Source organism: Callithrix jacchus, chromosome 22 (genome assembly GCF_049354715.1).
Source record: "Callithrix jacchus isolate 240 chromosome 22, calJac240_pri, whole genome shotgun sequence".
Classification (NCBI taxonomy): domain Eukaryota; kingdom Metazoa; phylum Chordata; class Mammalia; order Primates; family Cebidae; genus Callithrix; species Callithrix jacchus.
In genome coordinates, this window is record NC_133523.1 from 20,818,758 (window position 1) to 20,846,708 (window position 27,951).

At 51.3% G+C, this 27,951-nt stretch overlaps 1 protein-coding gene and 1 long non-coding RNA gene across 2 annotated transcripts; both read left to right on the forward strand.

Moving 5' to 3' along the window:
* The first annotated feature begins 1,364 nt into the window (after positions 1 to 1,364).
* Positions 1,365 to 27,003, forward strand: LOC144580883 (uncharacterized). The gene is made up of 3 exons (XR_013531191.1): positions 1,365 to 1,610; positions 22,872 to 22,973; positions 26,047 to 27,003. It is a non-coding gene; the product is annotated as an uncharacterized LOC144580883 (long non-coding RNA).
* On the forward strand, positions 3,211 to 13,860 carry LOC100415703 (PNMA family member 8B). Its single transcript, XM_078361618.1, is given in 8 exon segments — positions 3,211 to 3,606; positions 3,608 to 4,076; positions 4,079 to 4,848; positions 4,851 to 5,177; positions 5,228 to 5,261; positions 5,264 to 5,658; positions 5,660 to 5,787; positions 5,789 to 13,860. Coding segments are annotated over 8 exon segments (2,565 nt in total). The 5' UTR covers positions 3,211 to 3,216; the 3' UTR covers positions 5,841 to 13,860.
* Positions 27,004 to 27,951: the final 948 nt, after the last annotated feature.

Sequence of the window (27,951 nt, forward strand, 5' to 3'; positions counted from 1 at the left end):
GAGAGACAAGACAAAGACGGTCTGTGTTTCAAAAGAAGCCCTCAGCTGAAGATGAAAGAACCGAATGTGCCCCACGCAAGGGAACTGGAGACGATGAGAAATCTTGACAAGTAAGTTGGTTGCTCAAACTTGGTGTTGACGGGATGAAGGTTCCATGCGGATGATTTGCTAACCACAGAAAACAAGTGAAACCTAATGGCAGTGTAGGGCCTTTATTAAAGTATGACTTAATGGAAACACTGGATCCGAAAAAGGTGTCAGCCACTGATTGACCTCCAACAGACGGTTACACTGTGGGTTGAAGTGTCAATGAGATTAACAATCTGCACTTTTAACAGAATGAAGGATTTGTCCTCTGACAAGGAAAGTTGACAAACTTCTCTGTATACCGGCCATGAACGTGATTTGATCGAAACACTTTGTACCAAGAAGATGATGTTTTCTATCCAAACAATAAAGTGACTACGCTCTGTTAGCATTTTGTGCTTGAGTTTCTTGGGGGTACTCAGCGGCATGCCAGGACATCCGGCTCGGGATTGGAATCGCCCCGAAAAGCTCCTGAGATGCTCTCTCCACCTGATCTGCCCCGGAGACCATGGGAGGCCAGTTCCGGGTGTTACCAAGTTTGCCTCGCGCTGGAATCGCTGCTCTTTCTTTCTGAACTCTCAGGATCCGGCGATGCCTGTGCCGGGCTCGTGTCACAGTGGCCGGCACGGTGGCTTGGGGCACCGTCTCAGCGGCTTTGCAGAGCCGGGGCTTTCTGCGGTAGTGCCTTCTCCATCAGCAGTGCTGACTCCAAGCGGGGGTCCGTGGACTTGGAGACCAAGGCAGGGCCCCTTGGTGTGTGGCCCATATCCAAGGGGGGGCAGTGAGCTCACGGAGCAGGAAAATGTTCTGCTGACACCCTCTTGGAGGGTCTCAGACCCATGTTCCTGGGGTCCACCGACCCCCGCCACACCTCATCAGACTGAGTCTCCAGCCCGATGGGACCCGACCTCCGCCCACGCCTTCCAAGCCGTCCGGGTTGCAATGGTGAGGGCAGTCCCGAGTGCCCAGCTCACGATCTGAATCGCCCTCCTCCTCCGACCGATCAGATCAGGAAAGCCGTCTCAAAGAGGTACGGAGGTCAGAACTGTCCGGCTCCTGCGCTGCTTGTGGCACGCAGCCTCCTTCCCTGGGACTGCCCCGGGCACCGCCTCCAGCATTGTCCTGTGCGGCTGCCGCCGGGGAGCACGGACACTGCGGCCCGCCATCCCGGAGCGCCACTGCGCATGCGCAGGCGGGGCGTCACAAGCTCGAGCGCTGAGCCGGTGCTCGCGTCACAGTGACGGTCACCGTGTCCTGGGGAACCGTCTGAGCAACTTGAGAAAGCAGGCGCCCACTGCGGCAGTGCCTCACCGTTGGGCGACGGCTCCCCCCTCACGGCGATCGTCGCCAGGGTCCCGCGATTTCCGGAGTGCGGCTTGGAGGAACCAGGCGGAGAAAACGTCCAGCGGAGCTTCAGGGATGCCCAGGGCGATGGATCCCCAAGGATCCCCTAGATACTTCAGGCCCGCCCAGACGGTGTTAGGGTGCGTCTCCTTGCAAGCTGCCCCTACTGGGATTTGCAGGTAAGGTCAGCCTGTGTGCTGCGGAACTGCTCTATCCCCGAGGGGCTTCCCGGAAAAGAGCAGAACCCCACAGCCTCAGGAGCTGCCTGCGACTGTTGGATTTGTCGCCGTGGCTTAGTCTGTGTGTGTGTGTGTGTGTGTGTGTGTGTTTGCGCCCGCGTGTGTGCGTGTGCGCTTGGGTGCGTGTGTCTGTGTGCCTGTGTGTCTGCGTGCATGTGTGTGTCTGTCTGTATGTCTCCGTGTGTTCACCTGTGTGTGCGTGTGCTAGCGCTGTATGCTTGACCAGTGGTGTGGCCAGTGCACCCCAGCGCGGTTTCTCTGTAGTCAGCCTTGGTTCTGGTGCGCCTCTGACCTTGGCCCAGCTTATGGGCATTGGGGCCCCGTGTTCTTTATGTTGCTCCTGGTTTCTAAAGCCTCAGTGTCGTTGGGGTCTGGCTCCCACCCGGGGGTCTCCTCATCACCTGCCCATCTCAACGGGTCAATCCTCCAGAAGGAAGATGAACACAGCACACCCAAAACCCAACTCTTCCAAGGGCCCTTGGTCCTGCAGCACATCTATGATTTCCGGGTAACATGTGCAAAACCATAGGACTCACTGTGCATGTGTAGTTCAGGATACAGGGACATGTTTGGGAGTGAGGGTCAGTCCCACTGAGTGGGGTCTGTACCCCGTAAGTGAGGTCCATATACCCCAAATGGTGTCTGTTCCTCAGAGATGGGGCTGGGGCCCCCCTATTTAATACTGAGACCGTATACTGTGAATAAGGCCAGTATCCTGAGTGAGTCCTAGTCCCACGGTGCGAGGCCAGTGTCTCTTGATTTAGGCCTATGTAATCCTGAATTCCACCTCTCCACTGGAAGGGGAATTGTAACCCCCAGTGAAGCGCGTACCCTCTGGAAGGAAGCCTCTATGGCCTGAATGAGAGTGGGTCTCCTTGAGTGATTTCTGGCCCTCGGTGGTTTTGGCCTTGTTTTTTGCTGATGAATAAGTGGTGCTTCCAGGCCCCCAATCCTTCTCCTATCGGGACCTTTAAGAGAAACGTCTCAGGCTACAGCGATGCAGACCCCAGCTCCAGGATGCACTGTTGCCATGGAGACGGTTGGGGGGGACCGGGGAGAGCGTGCGGCTCTGTCTGCGCAGGCGCAGGCCGGAGCAGCCGCGTCGCAGGGGAACTGCTGAGATTCAGGCCGAGGGTGCGCGCTCAAACTAGGCGGGAGCACCAGGCAAGCGGAGGTTCCCACCTCCCACGCCCCTCCAGGTGCACCCGGCGCCGCCCCCCTGCACCTGGCTGCGTTGTCCAGGCACTCAGTCCTGTGTCAGAAAAAGAGGGAGGGAGCTGTCCTGGAAAGCAGAAACGTAAGCCCCGCTGCGGATCCTCAGACAGCTCTGGGGAGGGGTCCCGGGGGAAGGTTACTGCATCCAGCCCGCCAGCAGGCAGCTAGGGCCCCCGAGTCCTCAGCCCCACTACAGCCTTGCCACATTCGCTGGAACCGGGACTCTAAGCCCTGCGGATGGCTTTCCAGGGTGGCATTGACGCCGTGCGCTGCAGCCGACCCCATCTCAGGCTCCCTCCTGCCCCAAGATCAGCGTCTAGTGGGCGGCACCATGGCCATGAGCCTTCTGCAGGACTGGTGCCGGGGCCTGGACGTGGATGCGAACAGGGCCCTGTTGGTCACCGGCATCCCGGAGGGCCTGGAGCAGCCGCACGTCGAAGCCGCTCTGCAGCCTTCCCTCCTGCCCCTGGGCACGTTCAGGCTGCGACACATGAAGGCCTTGAGGAACGAGAAGGCCCAGGCCGCCCTGCTGGAGTTTGTGGAGGACGTCAATCACGCTGCCATTCCCAGGGAGATCCAGGGCAAAGATGGGGTCTGGAGGGTTCTGTGGAAGGACCGTGCGCAGGACACGAGGGTCCTGAGGCAGATGAGACGACTGCTGCTGGATGACGGGCCCACGCAGGCCGCGGTGGCTGGGAGCCCGGGGGAGGCGCCCACCCTTTCCCGCTTCGGAGACCCAGGCCCAGCATTCTGGGGAGGTGACAGGGCAGGCTGGCTCGCCTCTTGGGGCGGCCAAGAACGCAAGGAGAGGCCGGCGGGGTCGCAGAAACAGAACCAGACGCAACAGGTTGACTCAGAAGGGCAAGAAGAGAAGCCGAGGAGGGCGGCCATCTGCTTCCGCGAGGAGTGAGGCCGAGGACTCTTCCGACGACAGCCTGGGCATCGTGATCGAGGAGATCGACAAGGGCGACCTGAGCGGAGACAAGGACCAGAGCGCGCTGTACGCCACGCTCCAGGTGGCCGCCAGGGAGCTGGTTAGGCAGTGGGCGCCCTGCAGCTCCGAGGGGGAAGAAGACGGTCCTTGCGAGTTCTTGGCTTTGGTCACTGTCACCGATAAAGCCAAGAAAGAAGAGGCCGAGAAGGAGCCAGCTGGGGCCGAATCCATCCGCTTGAACACCAAAGAAGGCAAAAACTGCATCCCGACTTAGTGGCCCTGTTGGCTGTGAGAGACACCCCAGAGGAGGAGCCGGTGGACAGCGACGTTTCGGAGAGCGACTCGCAGGAAAGTGAGGACCAAGAAACAGAGGGGCTGGACAATCCTGAGTTCGTGGCCATTGTGGCCTATACCGACCCATCGGACCCCTGGGCCCGGGAGGAGATGTTGAAAATCGCTTCTGTGATCGAGTCGCTGGGCTGGAGCGACGAGAAAGACAAGCAAGACGCGCTCTGACAGGTCCTGTCCGTCATGTCCAAGGACACTTGCGGGACCTGCGTGAAGGTGGAGGAGGCGGGCCGGGAGGTGGACGCTGTGGTCCTGCGCAAGGCCGGAGACTACGGGGACCTCCGGGAGTGCATTTCCACCTTGGCGCAGCTGGATCTCCCTCCCCAGGTGAAGAAGGCTGGGCGTGGCCTCTTCGGGGGCTGGGGCGAGGACGGTGAGGATGAGGGGGGCCTTCTGGAGCTGGGGGCGCTCCTGGCTGTGCAGGATATGGCAGAGGTGATGAAGGAGGAAAAAGAAAACGCCTGGGAAGGCGGGAAGTACAAATACCCCAAAGGTAAACTGGGGGACGTGTTGGCGCTCTTGGCCGCCCGGGAGAACGTGGGGTCCAACGAGGGGTCGGAGGAGGCTTCGGAGGAACAGTCCGAGGAAGAGTCGGAGGACACGGAGAGTGAGGCGTCAGAGCCCGAGGACAGGGCATCCACGAAGCCCCGGGCCAAGAGGGCGCGCACGGCTCCCCGGGGCCGGACTCCGGCCGGCGCACCCCGGCGGGCGCACCCCCCACCGCGTCCCGGGCCAGCAAAACGCGCGGGGGCGGCAGAGGCCGAGGCCAGGGCGTCACTCCCGAGAAGAAAGCCGGCAGCCGGGGTTCGGCTCTGGACGACGCCGCTGGAAGCAGGAAGAAAAAGGGGAGCGCTGGCGCCGGTGCCCACGTCAAGGCCGGCGAGGCCAAGGGCCAGGCTTCCAGGGGCTCCAAGGCCGCGCGCGGGAAGAAGGCCCGTCGGGGCCAGAGGCCCCCCCCAAATGCCGCTAGCGGCCCCCCAGGCTGTGAACCGGCCCGGCAGGGCTCCCGAGTGTGCCCCCCCCGCCCTCCCTTTCCCTCCCTTCCTCCCTCCCTCCGCAGACGCGACCTCCTCGCTTCACCCGGAGCCCAGGCCGCGTTTGCCGGTGTCACGTTCCCCTCTCCGGTCCTCACGGGCCTGAAGCACCAGCGATCCCGACGGAGGAAGACCAGATGGATGGAGGAAAGAGAAGTGCTCTCGAAGCAGCGGCGAGGGTCCGAGATGGGCATCAGGGTTGGGGGGGCCCGGGTCGCCCCTGGCGGGGGTGTGGGTGGACACCGGGCATCTGCGGAGGCGAGCAGGGCTCTTCATGGCGCTCCCGGAGCCCGAGCCTGGCAGGGGCTGCCGGTCGCTGTCTCCCTCTCCCCAGTCTGACTCGTCCCAGGGTCTGTGATGACGGTTTGGTCACCAGCTGCGCAGCGCGGGCCAGGGCGCAGCTCCCAGCCAGAGGAGGCCCCAGCTCCTACCCAGGAGAGATTATTCCAGCAAGGAAAAGTCTGAGAGCCTGACGGGGGATGGGAAGGGGAGGAGAAAAAGGGAGAGGAACGGCGGGGGAAGGGAAGGAGGAGGAAGAAGAGCAGAGGGGAAGACACACAGCAGGTATGTCCACAGGCCTCCCCTGGTACAAAGGAACCAGCCCCAGGCCAAGGACACCTGCCCCTGACCACAAGTTGAATTTGTCACTTAGCCGTGTTTCCCAACATTCTAATTATTTGCCGACATGTTCCATTTGGGGGAATTCACACAAAATCCAGAGTCTTGCTTGGCTCCTCTGGGCTAAGTGGCCCTGGCCCCCTCCCACTGGTTATGGCTCCCCCTGGGTCCCACTCTCCTGTGTAGCTGACCCACTGCTCAGCGCTGGCCTTGCAGCCCTAGAGACCTTCAAAGTCCCTGGGTTCATCCCCTGAGTGAAATAAAAGCCAGAGGGGTCCCTGAAGGGCTCAGTGAGGGGCAGAGGCTCACCTAGGCAGTGCAGAAGCTGGCAGTGCGTCCCTCCTTACAGGGGATGAAAAGACCTGGGAGGAAATCCCAACCCTGCCCGGGAGGTTTCCGAGTAGGCAGGGCCGGGGCTCTCCAGCTTCAGCACCTGCTGTCCCAAGTGCAACGCTTCAGCTGCGTGTGACTCCGTGCTGTGCCTTGTGTGAGTCCGTGCTGTGCAATTCGCCTCAGCTCCCCCAACCCCTGCTGAGCTTGATATTTCCCTAGATATCGGTCTCCACAGGACCCCTTGTTCATTCCTGCCTTCCTGTCCCTGGGGCAATGTGTGTGCTTCCTCGTCCCAATTTCCATACCCTGGCAGTAAGGAGCTCGACGTGCAGGGAGGGCCCTGCCCTGCTTGTCTCGGAAAAAAATAGGGGGGCCTGGGTACGGTCTTGCAGCCTGGACTGAACTGTCAGGGACATCGAGATGTAGAAGCCAACTGGGAGCTGCTGCAGGGCTTGGGCGCTCCTCCCTGCAGAGGCTGCCCCTGGACAGTGACCCACCTGCCAAGGAGCAGGCTGGGTGTGCGGAGGGCTGGGCACAGCAGCCTGCGATGTTTCCTGTGGGTGGGGAGGGCCCTAGGTGTGCTTCTCCCCTGTGATTCTAAGCTTCTCTCCCTGTGCACGGTAGCAATTCTAGGCTTCTCTCCCTGTGCACTGTGTCACCTGGATTCTCCAGTAAAGTGAAATTCAGCATTGTGCTCTCTCAGTGCTCTGGGCGATGGGGCAGGGGGAGTGTGCAGCGTGGGCCACACATGTCTGGAACACCTGGGAACTGCCCTGTCACTGGTTTATACACATTGTCTTTTGTTGCTTCAAGGTCTGTGTGCCCTGTCTGGCCCTCCCTACCCCCCAGCATCATCTCACCCCTTGCAGATCTGGTCTTCCACCCCCTCCTTGATGCCTCCCCACTTCCAGCCTTAGCCCTCAGTCTCAGCTCTGAAGCCCTTGGACACCCATGGGGACCCTAAGTCCCCTCCAGAGTTCCCCTGTGGCCTGAACCACGCCCAGCCAATCCCCACCCTAGCTTCCACCCAGATACACAGCCAGTTTGCAGCTACATGCACCCACCCCCCAGCCTCCACCCCTAGCCTCTGCCCTGGACCTCAGACTCAGCCTTCCATCCTACCTGGGTTTTCTGCCTCCCTCCATCCCGTGTCCCCCACCATACATGGCTGCCAGAGGCATCCTCTCAGAAGTCACACCTGGGGTCTGATTTCTTTCCCTCCCTTTCCCAAATACCCCAAGGGCTCCTTCATGTGCCATCACTTCTGCAGTTCTTAAGACTGTCTAGCCATGCTTTGTCCAACCACATAATCATAGGGGGTACACTGGATTTACATGTAATTACGATTAAATAAAATTATACATCCATGTCCTCAGTCTTCCCAGCCACATCACAAGTGCTCAAGAGCCACACGTGGCCATCAGCTGCCACACTGCTCAGAGCTGGTGCAGGACGTTGCCACCATCGCAGGCAGCTCTCTCGCACAGCTCAGGTCTACACACTGCCCCCATCTCACCCTCTGCCTCGTCTCCCACTGCCCTCTCTGTGTCTCGTAGCTTCAGCCACCCAGGTCTCCAGGACACATGAGGCATATCCCTGCCCCCGGGTGTTTGCACTGCTCTTTCTTTGCACTGGAGTGTGCTTCCCCAGGCTGTGGGTGTGGCTCCGACCTGGACAGTCATTAGGACCTTTCCTCAAATGTCACGTTCCCATGGAGAGCTTTCCTGACCACCTACAAAAATGTAACCCTTGTGCCAGGTGCAGTGGCTCACACCTGTAATCCCAGCACTTTGAGGGACTGAGGTGGGTGGATCTTGAGGTTAGGAGTTCGAGACCAGCCTGGCCAACCTGGTGAAACCCTGTCTCTACTAAAAATACAAAAATTAGCCGGGCATGGTGGCAGGCACACCTGTAGTCCCAGCTACTCAGGAGGCTGAGGCAAGAGAATCGCTTGAACCCTGGAGGCGGAGGTTGCAGTGAGCCAAGATCATGACACTGTACTCCAGCCTGGGGCAACACAGCCAGACTCCTTCTCAAAAAAAAAAAAAAAAAAAAGTAACCCTTTCTGCCTTCCTTCGTTTATTTTAGAGAGCGATTACTGCCCCCTGATGCACTCATTTCTCAGTAGCGCACCTACTGTACCTGTCAGTAGGGAGGTTAAAAGAGGAAATTGGTGACTGGGGTAGCAATTAGAAAGTGCAAAAACGGAGGTCGGTTTGTCCCAATATTAGCAATGCAGGGAGCTGCTCCCTCCCGAGGGCTGGGGGAGCCGCGTGGGAAATGCTGCTGCCTAGAGCCCGGGTATACGCACCGGACTGGCTTGCCTGAGGAGGGACCCGGGAGCTCCTGGTTCACCGCAGTGCCGGCCAGCTGCTGCCTCCACGGCCCGAGCATTCCTCAGATGGCGTCCCCTTCCTCCTGCTTTCCAACTCTCCCCAGCGCCCTGTGGGCTCGCAGCAGCATCAGCCGCTGCAGGGGACCCTGAGTGGTTGCTGTAGGGACCCACGCGGCATGGGGACAGGTGGGCGTGGCGGGGAGAGGCGCCGCAGAGCGGCTCAGGGCCAGCTCCATAGGGAGAAAGTGTAGCCCTGGCGTGTCCCCTTCTTGTCCCCAGGCCCAGCACGGTGCGTGGCACCCTGCGGCTGCTGTTATTTGTGGAATGACTAACGGTCGGAATGAACCACGGGGACCCGGGGAGTCGGAACCCGGATACGTCCCGTGGGGAATATGCTGGAAAAAACACCATTCTTTTCATTCCCTCGTTCCTGGAGGGAGTGCGCCGAGGGTGTGGGGAGGAGCGTTTGGGGTCGAAGGAGCAGCCGCATAAAGGCCTTGAGGTCCCGCAGGGAAGGGTCCTGGCGCGCAGAGACCAGCACAGGCGGCAGCAGCTCGGTCTGTCCCGCGCGTGGAACCTCTGGGGGCGGGTGGAACGGAGCGCGGCTGCCCTCTCCTGGAAGAGAAGGCGACCGTCTGGGAGGAGCCTGCAGCGCAGTTTGAGGAATCTAGATTTATCCCGGGTCGGCGCGTCCCAGGCCCTGTTCTAGGTGCAGGAAACAGGACCGTCCTGCAGGGAGCATGCGGTCGGGAGGCTGCGCTTAGCTCCCTGGATGAGGACGAAATCCATGCATTAAGGAGTGAGACTTGCTGGGGACAAAAGTCCGGCAGGCAGGGGCCCGAGGAGGGCCGGGCAGGAGACGGTATAAACCGGGTGGCCTGGGAAGCCCTCACTGAGAAAGTAACAAGTGTAGTGGCGCGATCACGGCTCACTGCAGCCTCGAACTCCTGGGCTCAAGTAATACTCCCACCTCAACCTTCCTCTTAGTAGCTGGGACCACAGGCGCACGCCGCCAAGCCTCGCTACTTTATATATATATTTTTTTGTAGAGATGGGGTCTCTCAATGTTGCAAAGACCCGAAGGAGGTGAGGGGCTGCGGTCAGCGGATGCCTGGGGGAAGGGCATGATAGGGACAGGGCAAAAGCCCCAAGCCAGGGGTGTGACTATAGGGGCTTATTAATGTGTAATTACTGCCCCTCCCAAGTCAGGCTAAATGCTGCTGCAGAGGAGGCAGAGTGATGCCAAAGAAGGCCTCCTGCCTCCATGGTGGTCGCTGTCTGGCTGGATTTTCACGTGAGGCAGCAAATGCGTGTGACGAGGTTGCTGGGGTGGGGGTGGGGAGGTGTGCAAACTGGCAGGGCCTTTGGGCCCCATTAAGCGCTGGGGAACCACAGGAGGAGCTTGAGCAGGAGCGGGAGAGGTTTGTGTTTTAGGTCTGTGGGGTGCAGGAGGAGGCCGAGCAAGGAACATGGGAGAGAGGGCTGAGGCCGGCCCGCCGCAGGGTGGTGGGGTTGGCAGGCAGTGGGTGAAGGGGTTTGCAGGAGCCCTATTTGAGCTGAGCAGGTGACTGGTGGGCTGAGGTTGTGTGCGTGTGTTTGCATCTGCGAGTGAGCACATTCGAGTGTCTATGTCTGTGAGTCTTTATTTGGCTCTGTAGAGAGGAGGGCAGGATGAAGGAGGGAAGAGGATGAAGGCAGATTTTCACCCCCATTTCCCAGATGGAGAAACCGAGGCTCAGAGAGGCAAGGAAGGGAGCTCGAACCCATGTTTGTCTTACTCTAGGGCCCCCTCGAATAATTGGCCTCCCGGCCCCAGGGGAGGGACGGAATGATCCTCCTTCGAGAGTGAGGCAGAGGCATCCCGGGGTCCAGAACCTTCCTCTCCCCTTTGCTCCCCCAGCCCACCTCCCCACCGCGAGGTATACCTGGGTCCGGACCTTTCCATTTGCCCCAGAGGCTGAACGTGTGTCTTGGCTCCTCGGCCTGCTTAAGCGAGGAAAGGAGTGATCCCCAGACTCCGGGGAATGTGGCCACATCCTAGAACTGCCGGGAGGGAAGAGGGGCCGCAGACGACGACCCTTCCTGTCGCCCCCGCCTACCTACGACTCCAGAACGGGTGAGGAGTCAGCGCTACTTGCTGTGCCCGCTCTTTCCAACAGAAGGCGCGCCAGGACAGCAGTTTAAATTCGTACGCGCCACCGCCCTTCCCTAGCGCTCGGGTGCTCAGGGCACTGGTCCAATGCCTTAAAGGGACAACGCTCCCTGGTCTGTGGACGCCAGGCTGGGGAAAGCGAGCTTTCTTGCAAGACAACGGTTCTCAAAGTGAGGTCCAGGACCAGCTGCGTCTCCTAGGGACTAGATACAGATTCTTGAGCCCACCCCAGACCTACAGAACCCCTTTGGGGGTGGGGTCCAGCAAGCTGCGTTTTCAAAAGACCCCCAGGTACCTGCGATGCGGGATCAGTTTGAGAACCATGGCTGTGGGGTCTGATGTTCTCTAGGACCCCTGGGGTCGCGGTTGTCAGCCCCGGCTGCCCGCTGCTTGGAGTCACCCAGGAAGCTTTAGGGACTGTTGCTACCCGAGCCGTGCCCTACACCATTCAGAGATTCCGAGAGTGGTTCCCATGTGCAGGCTGGGCATAGGCTCTGGGTCGTTCCAGGGGCAGCCGGGTTGGGGATCGCTGCCCTAGGGTCCCTGTCAGGGCTGAGGTGTGCAGTGAAGAGCTGGCGGCTCCTGATACCTAGGCAGAAATAAGACGAGATGGCTTCACAGACACATCACACCCTCTTTAGTCCCTTGAGTAGTGCTGTGAGGAAAGCTCTGCTATGATCCCCATTTTCCATGAGGATGTGGAGGCACAGAGAGGTCAAGTAACCAGCCCAAGGTCACACAGCTTGCAAGGGGCGGCGCTGGGGGAGTCAGGCAGCCGGGCTCCAAACCCCTCCCCCCATCTCTAACCATTTCCTCTTCTCTTGCCACACTCTGTGAGCCTGGCAGGGGGACCCAGAAAGCTCCCTCGACCCCATCTCAGGGCAGCATCTCTCCCTGTCATGTCTGAGTTCTGCAATCACCTGTGGCCTCTCACTTTTCTCTTTAGCGACAGTGAGGGGTGGCTGGACTGGTCCAGATGAAGGCTGATTTGGAGTCAAATCTCTGATTTGAAACCATACCCCAGAGGCATTGGCTGGCTGCCTCTGGGGGACTTGCTCTGCAGGCTCCATTTGAAACCTCCTTGACTTAAAAATGCTGAAGCCTCTATTGCCATCTCATCTCGAGTTACTCAAGGACTCACACTGAAGATGCTGGAATGGAGTGCAGAACCTTAGGTTCACTCTAGAGGGAAACAGACTCTGGCGGGAGACAGATTTGGGTGAAGTGTCAGGGATACTCAGAGGGGGTGGGAGGATCCAAACCTTGTGTGTGATTGACACATGTGTCTTTGAGTGTGTGTGTGTGTGTGTACACTTAGGGGTGTGTGTGAATTGTGTCTGAGTGTCCCAGCGTGCATATAGGTGTGTGTTCCTCCTTCGGCCATTAGGTGTGTAAGGGTGTCTGTGTCTACATGAGTGAATGTGTCAGTGTGTGCATGAGTAGGTGTATATGTCTGCACAGAGTGTGTCTGTATTGATCTGTGTTTGTACGCGGGCTGATATGCATGTATGTGTCTAGGCTGATGAGTCTTGGGACACGGTGTTTAACATTGTAGGTTTGGGAGTTTGTGAACACTTTTTGTGTTTTTGGGACAAAATTCTGCTCTTGTTGCCCAGGTTGGAGTGCAATGGGGAGATCTCAGCTCACTGCAACCTCCTGCCTCAACCTCCCGAGTAGCTGTGATTACAAGCGTCCTCCACCATGCCTGGCTAATTTTTATATTTTTAGTAGAGACGGGTTTCACTATGTTGGCCAGGCTGGTCTAGAACTCCAGACCTCAGGTGATCCACCCGCCTCAGCCTCCCAAAGTGCTGGGATTACAGGCATGAGCCACTGCACCAGACTCATGAACACTTTTCTATGTGCTGCTATGAATCTGTGTATCTGTGACTTTGTGAATGTCTGTGTGTTTGTGGCATGTCTGCACATGTGTGTTTGTGATGAGGAAGGTCTCTGACTATAATGTGTGTGCATGTCTGTGTCTGTATGTGCATCTGTGAGTCCTTGTATGGGCCATAACTTGTGTGTGTGCATGTGTGTGTCACTGAGGGAAAGAAAACAGTCTACTCACAGGGTGGCAGATACGGATGAAATCCACACAGCGCACACTTTGAATCTGATTTGGTTCCATCATTCAGGGCCCCGCCCTTCCTCCACTTCCTTCCTTCCTACCCAAGTCACCCTGGTTCCAGGACCAAGAGACAAGGAGATACACTCAGCTGGCTTTGGACGAGGTTTTTGGAAAAGGCCATTGCATTCCTCCTCACTGAGCCCCTGACACAGGTCCTCTGTCCCAGCTGTCTGAACCTCTCTTAATGTCTCTCACCATCTCTGTTTCTCCCATATCCTTCCACTTTGCAGATCCCCAAGCAAGGTGAGGCCTCCTTGGTCTATGGGAAGCAGCCCTCCCACCCCCAGACTGGCACCCAGAGCCTCCTCCACACACAGCTCCAGATGTTCTTTGCTGTATTAGTCTGTTGTTGCACTGCTATAGAGAACTACCTGGGGGGCTGGCCGGGCACAGTGGCTCATGCCTGTAATCCCAGCACTTTTTGAGGACGAGGTAGGCAGATCACAAGGTCAGGAGTTTGAGACCAGCCTGGCCAATATGGTGAAACCCCATCTTTAATAAAAATACAAAACTTAGCTGGTCATGGTGGCATGCACCTGTAGTCCCAGCTACTTGGGAGGCTGAGGCAGGAGGATCACTTGAACCCAGGAGGTGGAGGTTGCAGTGAGCCGAGATTGTGCCACTGCACTCCAGTCTAGGCAACAGAGCAAGACTCCATTTCAAAAAAAAAAAGAACTACTTGAGACTGGGTAATTTATAAAGAAGAAAGGTTTAATTGGCTCATGGTTCTGAAAGGCTGTATAGGAAAGCCGCTGGGGAGGCCTCAGGAAACTTACAATCATGGCGGAAGGCAAGGGGAAACAGGTACGTCCTATATGGGCCTAACGGGAGGAGGGCAGGCGTGAGCTTCCTGTTGTCTGTTCCCAGGGGAGCTGTGTGGACAGTGCTTACTTCTCTATTCTTCACTGTAATACACTGTAACCTTGAGCACAGCTGCTTTTCTGAGTTCTCTGAGTCTTGAGTGGTCTTGGGCAGCCCCCTACACCATCTACTGAGCACATGCCTGGTGGTGGGCACAGCTGGAATTCAAACCTGTGTGTGTGTCTCTCTCTGTCTTTATTTTTTTTTTAAGATGGAGTCTTGCTCTGTGGTCCAGGCTGGAGTGCAGTGGGATGATCTCAGCTCACTGCAACCTCCGCCTCCCGGTTCAAGCGATTCTCCTGCCTCAGCCTCCTGAGTAGCTGGGATTACAGACATGCACCACCACACCCGGCTAATTTTTGTGTTTTTTTTTTTTGGTGGAGACGGGGTTTCACCATGTTGGTCAGGCTGGTCTTGAACTCCTGACCTCATGATCCATCTGCCTCAGCCTCCCAAAGTGCTGGGATTACAGGCATGAGCCATTGTGCCCAGCCAAATCCCTGTCCCTTTATCCCCTGTTGCTTCTAAGAGGAAAACAAAGGTAGGATTTCAGCTCTGGGCAGAGGAAGGAGGTGAAGTAGGGAAAGAAAACCTTATTCAGTCTGTTTCCTTGGTTCCAGGATCGCAGAGAGGTGCTGCCACAAATCTTTCCATCCTACAGTTTTCACAGAGGACATTTTCCCCTTCTGTGCCCGTAGCCTTCTCTCTCCACAGAGAATCCCCTATTCCCTGAGATAATTCAAAATCACTTCTGCTTCTTAGAAAAGTCCCCTGGTTCATTAAAAAATGAAGATGTGTCAAAGCATTTCAGTCATACCACTGAACAGTGGCATAATTCAATCAGTGACATTTAGCGAATGATGGCTTTCACACACACACAATGTAAAGTGACATAAACGCCATGGTGCATGAGGTGACTGGCTTCATGAAGACGGAGGATTTCTAGCCTCTCACAGGCTGTCACAGGCTCAGGTTTGAAGCACCAGGGTGACTTCACTGTGCTGGCGAGACAGCCCAAACCCTGCGAATGCCCACGGATAGGGGCGTGATCAAGAGAGCCACAGTCCAGCCACACATGGGATCTTCTGCAGTCTTGAAAGGATGAACTGGAGAGTTTCCACTGGGACCTTTTGAGTGAACACAGTGAGAGGCAAGAAAAGTTTATACACTATGACCCTCCCCCTGTATTCGATGAGAAATAAAATGCTCCCAACATCCTTTGTAAGTATCTACATAGGTGTCTGTTTTAAGATTTATTATTATTGATTGAAGCTCTTGCTGGATGCGCGGAGAGGGTGAGTCGGGGACGCATTTCCAGACTGATCTTAGTTGCCTACAGAATGGGGAAATTCCCAGGTATAAAAGAGATGCGGGACGCCAGGCAGAGGTCTTGGCTGGTGTAGCCGGCAGCCGGTGTGGCTCCGGCCTGCGCCGGAGCGCAGAGCACAGCACTCCATAAAAAAGTGCACTGTTACGGGTGCCCTGTTGAACCGGCAAACTGAGACCTGAGAGGGCTGAACTTGAGACTGAATGGGACTTAAACAGTGAGCCAGACCAGGAAATCCCAGGGACACAGTGTTTGGGGTAGCGCAGTGCGACAAACAAAATGGCGATTCCAAATGCTCCCAGTGAGGAGGTTTTCTTAAAGCACAGCTCCATGGGGGAGGGGCGTCCGCCATTACCGAGGCAATCAGCCCCTACTGAGGTACACGCCCATTGCTGACACAGCCTGCTGTTGCCGAGGCAACCCGGTACAACAGAGAGACTCTGCTGCAGGGTGTAGCCCATGGCAACAGGGCGGAGACCACAGCAGAAGGGCAGAGCCTGCAGCAACAGGGTGAACCTCACACCGGTAGGGCAGAGCCTCGGCAGGCAAATAGTGACTAGACTGCCTCCTAGCTGGGCAGGACAGCGAGGCGGACACTCACAAGGAAAGCCCCAACCCCCGCCCCAGACAGAGCATCTGAGAAAAAAAGGGTTTTTTTCAGCTAACAGCCCTGAATGAACAACAGAGCTCACAGCTCAGCACTTGAGCTCCTACAAAGTACAGACTGTCTCCTCAAGCAGCTCCCTGACCCCTCTATATCCAAAAGATTGACATTTGGCAGGCATCAGTCTGGGACAAAGATAGCAGGAAAAGAAACTGGTAGCATCCCTCACTGTTCCACAGCTGCTATAGGTGCACCCCAGACAAGCAGGGCCTGGAGTGGACCTCAGCAGTCATACAGCGAAGGGGCTAGACTGGTAGAAGGAAAACAAAGTAACAGAAATACTTCATCACCAACAATCTGGGTGTCCACTCAGAGACCCAAGCAAAAAGTCAGCAACTACACAGACGATAGGTGGATAAATCCACAAAGATGGGAAGAAACCAGCGCAAAAAGGAGGAAAACACCCGAAACCAGAACACCTCGCCACCTAGAAAGGGCCAAAACTCCTCACCAGCAAGGGAACAAAGCTGGATGGAGAATGACTGTGACGAAATGACGGAATTAGACTTCAGAAGGTGGATAATGAGAATCTTTTGTGAGCTAAAAGAACATGTTTTAAATCAATGCAAAGAAACCAAGAACCTTGAAAAAAGATTTGAGGAAATGATAACAAGAATGGACACCTTAGAGAGGAATATGAATTAATTAAAGGAGCTGAAAAACACAATACAAGAACTTCGCGAAGCATGTACAAGTTTCAATAGTCGAATTGACCAAGCAGAAGAAAGAATATCAGAAGTCGAAGATCAACTTAATGAAATAAAACGAGAAACCAAGATCAGAGAAAAAAGCGCGAAAAGGAATGAACAAAGTCTCCAAGAAATGTGGGACTATGTGAAGAGACCTAACCTACGTTTGATAGGCATACCAGAATGTGACGAAGAGAATGAATCCAAGCTGGAAAATACTCTTCAGGACATTATCCAGGAAAATTTCCCCCACCTAGCAAGACAGGCCAACACTCAATTGCAGGAAATACAGAGAACACCACAAAGATATTCTGCAAGAAGAGCAACCCCAAGGCACATAATCATCAGATTCAACAAGGTTGAAATAAAGGAGAAAATACTAAGGGCAGCCAGGGAGAAAGGTCGGGTCACCCACAAAGGGAAGCCCATCAGACTCACAGCAGATCTCTTGGCAGAAACTCTACAAGCCAGAAGAGAGTGGGGGCCAATATTCAACATCCTTAAGGAAAAGAACTTTCAACCCAGAATTTCATATCCAGCCAAACTGAGCTTCAGAAGTGAAGGAAAAATAAAATCCTTTGCGAACAAGCAAGTACTCAGAGATTTTGTCACCACCAGGCCTGCTTTACAAGAGCTCCTGAAAGAGGCACTACGCATAGAAAGGAACAACCAGTACCAGCCAATCCAAAATCACACTAAATGCTAAAGAGCATCAACATAATGAAGAATCTACAACAACTAACGGGCAAAACAGCCAGCTAGCATCAAAATGGCAGTATCAAATTCACACATAACAATATTAACCCTAAATGTAAATGGACTAAATGCACCAATCAAAACACACAGACTGGCAAATTGGATAAAAAGCCAAAACCCATCAGTGTGCTGTATCCAGGAAACCCATCTCACATGCAAGGATACACAAAGGCTCAAAATAAAGGGATGGAGGAAGATTTACCAAGCAAATGGAGAGCAAAAAAAAGCAGGAGTTGCAATCCTCATCTCTGATAAAATAGACGTTACAGCAACAAAGATCAAAAGAGACAAAGAAGGCCATTACATAATGGTAAAAGGATTGATACAACAAGAAGAGCTAACGATCCTAAACATATATGGACCCAATACAGGAGCACCCAGATACATAAGGCAAGTTCTTAATGACTTACAAAGAGGCTTAGACTCCCACACAATAATAGTGGGAGACTTTAACACTCCACTGTCAATATTAGACAGATCAACCAGACAGAAAACCAACAAGGATATCCAGGGCTTGAACTCAGACCTGGAGCAAGCAAACCTGATAGACATTTACAGAACTCTCCACCCCAAAACCACAGAGTATACATTCTTCTCAGCACCACATCACACCTACTCTAAAATTGACCACATGATTGGAAGTAAAGCACTGCTCAGCAAATGCAAAACAACTGAAATCACAACAAACAGCCTCTCAGACCATAGTGCAATCAAGTTAGAACTCAAAATTCAGAAACCAACCCAGAACCGCACAGCTTCATGGAAACTGAACTGGCTCTTGAATGTTGACTGGGTAAACAACGAAATGAAGGCAGAAATAAAGAAGTTATTTGAAACCAATGAGAACGAAGACACAACATGCCAGAATCTCTGGGACACATTTAAAGCAGTCTCTAGAGGAAAGTATATAGCAATAAGTGCCCATATGAGAAGAATGGAGAGATCCAAAATTGACACCCTATCGTCAAAATTGAAAGAGCTAGAGGAGCAAGATCAAAAAAACTCAAAACCCAGCAGAAGACAAGAAATAACTAAGATCAGAGCTGAACTGAAGGAGATTGAGACACGAAAAACCCTCCAAAAAATCAATAAATCCAAGAGCTGGTTTTTTGAAAAGATCAACAAAATAGACCACTAGCCAGATTGATTAAAAAGAGATAACAACCAAATAGATGCAATAAAAAATGATAAAGGGGAAATCACCACAGATTCCACAGAAATTCAAACCATCATCAGAGAATATTACAAACAACTCTATGCACATAAACTAGTAAACCTGGAAGAAATGGATAAATTCCTGGACTCCTGTGTCCTCCCAAGCCTAAACCAGGAGGAAGCTGAAACTATGAATAGGCCAATAACAAGGGCAGAAGTCGAGGCAGCAATTAAGAGCCTACCACACAAAAAAAGCCCAGGTCCAGACGGGTTCACAGCTGAATTCTACCAGACACACAAAGAGGAGCTGGTACCATTTCTTCTGAAACTATTCCAAATAATCCAAAAAGAAGAAATCCTTCCCAAATCATTCTATGAGACCAATATCATTCTGATACCAAAACCCGGCAGAGACCCAACAAGAAAAGAAAACTTCAGGCGAATACCCATGATGAACATAGATGCAAAAATCTTCAATAAAATATTGGCAAGCCGACTGCAACAGCAAATTAAAAAACTTATTCATCATGATCAAGTAGGATGCATCCTGGGGATGCAAGGCTGGTTCAACATACGCAAGTCTGTAAACATAATTCACCACATAAACAGAACCAAAAACAAAAACCACATGATTATCTCAATTGATGCAGAGTAGGCATTTGACAAAATTCAACAGCCCTTTATGCCAAAAACCCTCAATAAACTCGGTATCGATGGAACGTATCTCAAAGTAATAAAAGCTATTTATGACAAACCAACAGCCAATATCATACTGAATGGGCAAAAACTGGAAGCATTCCCTTTGAAATCCGGCACTAGACAAGGATGCCCTCTGTCACCACTCCTATTCAATATAGTACTGGAAGTTCTAGCCAGAGCAATCAGGCAAGAAAAAGAAATAAAGGGTATTCAAATAGGAAAGGTGGAAGCCAAATTGTCTCTATTTGCAGACGACATGATAGTATACCTAGAAGACCCATCGCCTCAGCCCAAAAACTCCTGAAACTGATAGGCAACTTCAGCAAAGTCTCAGGATATAAAATCAACGTGCAAAAATCACAAGCCTTCCTCTACACCAATAACAGACTTAAAGAGAGCCAAATCAAGAACGAACTGCCACTCACAATTGCTACAAAAAGAATAAAATACCTTGGAATATAACTCACAAGGAACGTAAGGGACCTCTTCAGGGAAACCTACAAACCACTGCTCAATCAGAGAGGACACACACAGATGGAGAAACATTCCATGTTCATGGTTAGGAAGAATTAATATCGTAAAAATGGCTATACTGCCCAAAGTAATTTACAGAATCAATGCTATACCCATCAAGCTACCTTTGACTTTCTTCACAGAACTGGAAAAAACCACCATGAACTTCATATGGAACCAAAATAGCCAAGTCAATTCTAAGCAAAAAGAACACAGCAGGGGGCATCACACTACCGAATTTCAAACTATACTACAAGTCTACAGTAATCAAAACAGCATGGTACTGGTACCAAAACAGAGATATAGACCAATGGAACAGAACAGAGGCATCAGAGGCAACACAACATAGCTACAACCATACAATTTTTGGTAAACCCGACAAAAACAAGCAATGGGGAAAGGATTCCCTGTTCAACAAATGGTGCTGGGAAAACTGGCTAGCCATGTGCAGAAAGCAGAAACTGGACCCCTTCCTGACACCTTACACCAAAATTAACTCCAGATGGATTAAAGACTTAAACATAAGACCTGGCACCATAAAAACCCTAGAAGGAATCTAGGCAAAACCATCCAGGACATAGGAGTAGGCAAGGACTTCATGAACAAAACACCAAAAGCATTGGCAACAAAAGCCAAAATAGACAAATGGGACCTAATGAAACTCCACAGCTTCTGCACAGCAAAAGAAACAGTCTCTAGTGTGAATCGGCAACCAACAGAATGGGAAAAAATTTTTGTAGTTTACCTATCTGACAAAGGGCTGATATCCAGAATTTACAAAGAACTCAAACAGATTTACAGGAAAAAAACAAACAAGCCTATTCAAAATTGGGCAAAGGAGATGAACAGACACTTTACGAAAGAAGACATATCATATGAGGCCAACAATCATATGAAAAAATGCTCATCGTCACTGGTCATCAGAGAGATGCAAATCAAAACCACATTGAGATACCATCTCACGCCAGTTAGAATGGCGATCATTAAAAAGCTGGAGACAACAGATGCTGGAGAGGATGTGGAGAAAAAGGAACACTTTTACACTGTTGGTGGGAGTGTAAATTAGTCCAACCATTGTGGAAGACAGTGTGGCGATTCCTCAAGGCCTTAGAAATAGAAATTCCATTTGACCCAGCAATCCCATTACTGGGTATATATCCAAAGGACTATAAATCGTTCTACTATAAGGACACATGCACACGAATGTTCATTGCAGCACTATTTACAATAGCAAAGACCTGGAATCAACCCAAACGCCCATTGATGATAGACTGGACTGGGAAAATGTGGCACATATACACCATGGAATATTATGCAACAATCAGAAATGATGAGTTTGTGTCATTTGTAGGGACATGGATGAATCTGGAGAACATCATTCTCAGCAAACTGACACAAGAACAGAAAATGAAACACCGCATATTCTCACTCATAGGCGGGTGATGAAAAATGAGAGCCCATGGACACAGAGAGGGGAGTACTAAACACTGGGGTCTATTGGGGGGAAAAGGGGAGGGCCAATGGGAGGGGGAGGTGGGGAGGGACAGCCTGGGGAGAAAAGCCAAATATGGGTGAAGGGGAGAAAGCAAACAGAACACACTGCCATGTGTATACCTATGCAAGTGTATTGCATGCTCTGCACATGTACCCGAAAACCTAAAATGCAATAAAAAATAACAATAAAAAAGATTTATTATTATTAATTTGTTTTTGAGATGGAGTCTTGCTCTGTTGCCCAGGCTGCAGTGCGGTGACATGATCTCAGCTCACTGCAACTTCTGGCTCCCAGGTTCAAGCAATTCTCCTGCCTCAGCCTCCCGAGTAGCTGGGATTACAGGTGTGCCCACCACCACACCTGGCTAATTTTTGTATTTTTAGAAGAGATGGGGTTTCACCATGTTGGCCAGGCTGGTCTCGAACTCCTGACCTCAGGTGATCCGCCCATCTCGGCCTCTCAAAGTGTTGGGATGACAGGCGTGAGCCACTGTGCCCCGCTGTGTCTCTCCTCTTACTAGGACCCAGTCATTGGATCTACAGCTCATCCCAGTTCAGCATGACCTCATCCTCACTGAGGTTCTGAGTAGACATGAACTTTGAGGGACACAGTTCAACACAGCACAACCCTGTTCTAAAAGCTGGGGTCACAAGAGGGAGCAGAACAGATAGAAAGTCCCCACCCGCAGAGCTGACAGTTGAGAAGACACGGACAATAAATGAGCTAAAGAAATAAGCTATTTATTGTGTCAACCTGGAAAAAAATACATCAGAGAAAAACATTTTAATATCAGGAAGCCATTCAGGAGTAAGCACAAAGGATTATAACCCGAGATGCAGAGCTACAGCAAGCCACAGATGCATCTGAGGGGAAAACAAAGGGAGGCTTTTCTTGGCCAAAAAGAGCAGCTCACATAAGCTGCTTGAAAGCAGAGTTTATTGACTTCAGAGGCTCAAACCCAGAGATGGCATGATTGGTGGAGATGCTGTTACTGGGTTGGCGTTCTTTGTTTTCTTTCTTCTTTTTTTTTCTTTTTCTTTTTCTTTTTGAGATGGAGTCTTGCTCTGTTATCCAGGCTGGAGTGCAGTGGTATGATCTCTGCTCACTGCAACCTCCGCCTCCCAGGTCCAAGCGATTCTCCTGCCTCAGCCTCCTGAGTAGCTGGAATTACAGGCATGTGCCACCACACGCAGATAAGTTTTTTTTTTTTTAAGATGGTGTCTTGCTCTGTCACCCAGGCTGTTGTTCAGTGGCATGATCTTGGCTTACGGCATCCTCTGCCACCTGGGTTCAAGCGATTCCCCTGCTTCAGCCTCCTAAGTAGCTGGGACTAGAGGTGTGCGCCACCACGCCCGGCTAATTTTTTTGTATTTTAGTAGAGATGGGGTTTCACCATGTTGGCCAGGATGGTCTCCATCCCCTGACCTCATGATCTGCCCACCTTGGCCTCCAAAAGTGCTGGGATTACAGGTGTGAGCCACCGCGCCCGGCCAAGTTTTGTATTTGTAGTAGAGATGGTGTTTCACCATGTTGGCCAGGCTGGTCTTGAACTCCTGACTTCAAGTCAGGATTCTCCTACCTTGGCCTCCTAAAGTGCTGGGATTACAGGTGTGAGCCACTGCATCCAGCCTGAGTTGCTGTGTTTAAAAGAAAGGAGGGAGGCCAGTGGGGCTGGCAGCTCATCATGGTTTTAATCATATCTCTGATGATGAATGATGAGGATCTTTTTATGTGCTTTGAATAAATAGACATATTTTTAGAATCTAGCCTTAGTTTAAGTTTGTAACTGTATATAATAAAGATATGAAACTCCCACATCTCCCAATTAAAACCTTTTCCTTAATTTTAATAGTGAATCTTTACAGAGAGCCAAAATGGTGTCTCATGTTATAGGGGGCTGTTCCAAACACTTTGTATGAATGAACTCACTTTGTCCTTCCAGCCCCTTGCGTGGAGGGCGAGCATAGCTCACGTTTGTGGAGTATTCGCAGTGCTGTGTTCCAAGACCTGGACTTGAATTCACTCCTCGAATTCCCACCTCCTTGTGAGTTTGGTACTAGTCTAATAATTACCATTTTATAGATGAGGAAACTGAGACACAGAGAAGTTAATTTCTCACCCAAAGCCACACAGCCAGGAAGTGCTGACACCCAGGGAGTCTGACTGCTGATATGACATTCCTTTTTGTGTGTGTGTGAGATAGGGTTTTGCTCTGTCACACAGGCTGGGGTGCAGTGGTGCAGTCATGGCTCACTGAAGCCTTGAACTCCTTAAAACCAATATTCTAACTTTGATAAGCAAAACATTCTACAGTGAAATGGTAATGATGTACATGCAGCGAAATGATGGGTGATCCCCACCCCCCAAATGCATCAAGTTTTTCTAAAATAATCATACCTCACTTTACTGGTCAGATAAAGAATGTCCATGGGCAGGCACGGTGGCTCACGCCTGTAATGCCAGCACTCTGGGAGGTCGAGGCAGGTGGATCACCTGAGGTCAGGAGTTCGAGACCAGCCTGGCCAACATGGTGAAACCCCATCTCTACTCAAAATACAAAAATTAGCCAGCTGTGGTGGCAGGCTGTAGGGTCCAACCCTACAGGGTCCTGTGAGCCCCTCCCTGCTGGTGTGGAGATGAGAAACTGTAAAAATAAAAGACATAAGACACCGAGGAAAAGAAAAGAGAGTCTGGGTTCAGGGGCCCACTGCCAACCAAAGCTTGGAGTCCAGCAGTGGCACCGAGCACCGGGATGCTCTGTTTTTTTTTTTTTTTGAGAAGGAGTTTTGCTGTCATTGCATCGTGATCTCTGCTCACTGCAACCTCTGCCTCCTGGGTTCAAGTGATTCTCCTGGCTCAGTCTCCTCAGTAGCTGGGACTACAGGCACACGCCACCACACACAGCTAATTTTTGTATTTTTAGTAGAGATGGGGTTTTACCATGTTGACCAGGATGGTCTCGATCTCTTGACCTTGTGATCTGCCTGCCTCAGCCTCCCAAAGTGCTGGGATTACAGGCATTAGCCACAGCGCCCAGCCGCTACTATTATTCTTATCTTCTTTTTTTTTTCTTTTACTTTTTTTTTTTAAGATGGGGTTTCACCATGATGGCCAGGCTAGTCTTGAACTCCTGACCTCAGGTGATACACCCATGTCGGCCTCCCAAAGTGCTAGGATTACAGGCCTGAACCACCGCGCCCAGCCTATTATTCTTAGCTTCTTTCTTTCTTTTTTTTTTTTTTTTTGAGATGGAGTTTCGCTCTTGTTACCCAGGCTGGAGTGCAATGGCACGATCTCGGCTCACGACAACCTCCGCCTCCTGGGTTCAGGCAATTCTCCTGCCTCAGCCTCCTGAGTAGCTGGGATTACAGACACACACCACCATGCCCAGCTAAGTTTTTGTATTTTTAGTAGAGACGGGGTTTCACCATGTTGACCAGGATGGTCTTGATATCCTGACCTCGTGATTCACCCGCCTCAGCCTCCCAAAGTGCTGGGATTACAGGCTTGAGCCACCACGCCCGGCTTATTCTTATCTTCTAAGAAAAAGAGAAACCAGGTGCAGAAGCAGGGTGTGAGAGCAGACATGGAATGTGACCACTGAAGCACAGCATCACACAGACACAGTTAAGCCCCCGGATGTCTGTGGGTCTCCCTGGCAGCTGTCAGGCCTACCACAAGAGCTTGGAGAAGCGGAGTTTTCTCCTAACTTCCCCAGGAAGGAGATGTCTTGGCCATTTTGGACGTCTCCTTCCCTAGCTGGCTAAACACTGGCGCTTTCCCAGGGCTGGCGCTGCCGCACAGCCGAGGCGCCCTCCAATAGCCCTTATGCGGACAGAGGCTTAGGGCATCCTGCCTTAGGATGCTTTGTTCACAATGTCACCTGAGTTCCATGCTTCATAACCCGATAGTCATTAGTACAACTAAAGGTTACATTGAGTATATATCTTTATGATTCTAAGTAACTATAAGATTATATATGATTGTATAAATACAATACATGTAAAAAAGTGCCTATATTTCTAATTCTTTTCTAAATCAATATTTATATGGGAACAGGGTGAGGCTTCAGACCTTTGCCACGGCACTTGAGGGGGTTTCCCCCACAGCAGGCCCAGCTACTCGGGAGGCTGAGGCAGGAGAATTGCTTGAACCAGGAGGTGGTGGATGCAGAGAGCCGCGATCACGCCACTGCACTCCAGCCTGGGCGACAAAGCAAGACTGTGCCTCGAAAAAAAAAAAAAGAAAGAAAAAAAAGAATGTCTGTATAAATGGTGCCGGGATTAAAACAAAAGCCAGTAGACTAGGTAGGGTGAGATGGACGTAGAGCATTTTAATGGACCTTGCTCTAGCCAAGGGGGTGGGGGAAAAGAGGAAAGATATCCAAATGATTCATTTTTCTTTTCAACGGCTAAGCTAAAAACCTTTCCCCAGGGTGAGTGGGTGGTTCTGAAAGATGGTCTCATTCCTGAGGAAATCTTCTTTCATTTGGAAAGAGGTCTCTCTACTCTTGGATCAAACGTTTCTGTTTCTAATTAGAATGACCCCTGGGTCCTAACGTCCTATGTAGCCTATTTCATTTAGGGTTTAAATGTATGTGATTCTTTTTTTGTTTGTTTTTGAGACACAGTCTCACTATGTTGCTCAGGCTGGAGTGCAGTGGTGCGATCTCGGCTCACTGCAACCTCCAGGTTCTGGGTTCAAGCATTTCTCCTGCCTCAGCCTTCGGAGTTGCTGGGATTACAGGGATGAGCCACCACACCTGGCTGATTTTGTGTTTTTAGTAGAGACAGGGTTTCATCATGTTGGCCAGGCTGGTCTCATAAATGTATGTGCTTATTTCCCTTGTGTGACATCTTCCAAGCCCACAGTATGATTTTCCCCATAACAAGAGAATATGATTTTCCCGATAACACAATGTAAACTGTTTATTACATTTATTAAATTTGGTTTACCAGTTGTCTTTCTCCTGTGTTATATCTTCAAGTAGATATTTATAACTTCTGCCAAACAGAAATTACATTTAGAATTCAAGAACTATGATACATACCTTCCTTTTATAAAAAATAAAATAAGTAGACTCATTCATTCTCTTTTTTTTTTTTCCTTTGGCCAAGAATTTCAGACAAAAATCGGGAACCGTCACCAGAAGACTATGCTGACCACGTGACATCTTCCAGGCATCAGGAAAACGACCAACCTCCCTAACGAATGAAAGAAACTTCACCTGTGTTTGGTGCATTTGGTTTGGGAGTCTTTTAAAAAATGGGTACTTGTACTACTGGGTTCAGGTTTTCAGCTGTGGAATATTCTAAAAAAAACAGCAATAACATTTATTTCACCGCTATAACCCTGAATATGTAGCTGTGTTTATTTAAAAAACATTTTTTTTTTTTACCATTGTAGAATATGTAACATGCACCCAGAAATGTGCCCTAAACACAGACATATAATTTGGCAAATGATTACATAGCAAGGGCCACAGTACTGTCATTGCATCTAGAAATCATCGTCCTCCCAGAAGCCCCTCATGTGCTCTGCCCATCCTAAAACCCCTCCCTGCCCCAGGGATAAATAACATCCCATTTTCTGATGAACACTGCGCCTTGCTTTTCTTTAGACGTCTATGCTTATTAACAAATTATGAATTTCTCAACACGGTAATTTGATTGCTTTTGAATCTTGTTTAAATGCAATCTTATTGGATTGTTTTTGCTGTGTGTGCGTGTGTGTGTGTGTGTGTGTGTGTGTTTTAGGAAAAATGCATTAAGAAAAGAAAGAAGATGTGGGGCCTCTCGGTTTCCTGGCCACAATTCCTCGCTTGGAATGTTGTTTCCTTACTGCAGAAAGTGGAGACAGCTGCAAGCGTTTTTTCTGTCTGAAGGAAATTCAGCGCCTGCAGCTGTGGCTGTAACCTGAGCCCCAGCTCAGATGAGAACACGTCTCTTCTCCCGCCAAATAATCCTAGGGCTTTATTGGTTATTTCCAGAGAGGGAGAGAGAACGAACTCAGAATGGCCCAGGAAAGAGTTGCTGTATTTGTGGAATAAAAGCACTGGGTTTTATGTTCTTAATTTTTTTTTTTTTGAGACTTGGGAGATCCTCCTGCCTTAGCCTACTAAGTAGGTGGGACCACCGGCACACCCCACCATGCCTGGCTAATTTTTGTATTTTTTTTTTGGTAGAGATGGGGTTTCGTTGTGGTGCCCAGGCTGGTGTTGAACTTCTGGGCATAAGGAATCCACTTACCTTGGCCTCCTAAAGTGCTGGGATTACAGGTGTGATCCACCGTGTCCTGACAACACTGTGACTTATGAAAAGCATCGTAGTTTCAACCAAGTTAATAAGTCACACCTGAATCCAAGCAACATAGATGTCAACCAACAGGGCCCTTCCCAGCTCTTCATCTGAAATACCAGAAAATAGAAAACAACCTGCATAGCCATCCATAGGGGGACTAAGTAAGTAACCTATGGCCGTGATGGTCACACAATTGATCATGAGCCACGATAAGAAATACATGTTGCTGTGATCTGAGACACACACACACACACACACACACACACACACGTATATATAATAGGAAAGCCGGGCACGGTGGCTCACGCCTATAATCCCAGCACTTTGAGAGGCTGAGGCAGGTGGATCACCTGAGGTTGGCAGTTGGAGAACTTCCTGGCCAACATGGAGAAACCCTGTCTCTACTAAAATACAAAAAATTTGCTGGACATGATGGCACGTGCCTGTAATCCCAGCTATTTGGGAGACGGAGGCAGGAGAATTGCTTGAACCTGGGAGCTGGAGGTTGCAAGGAGCTTAGATCGTGCCACGGCACTCCAGCCTGGGGGACAAAAGCAAAACTCTGTCTCACAAAAGACAAAAAAAGGCCCAGCACAGTGGCTCATGCCTGTAATCCCAGCACTTTGGGAGGCTGAGGTGGGTGGATCATAAGGTCAGGAATTTGAGATCAGCCTGGCCAACGTGGTGAAACCCCGTCTCTACTAAAGATACAAAAAAAAAAAA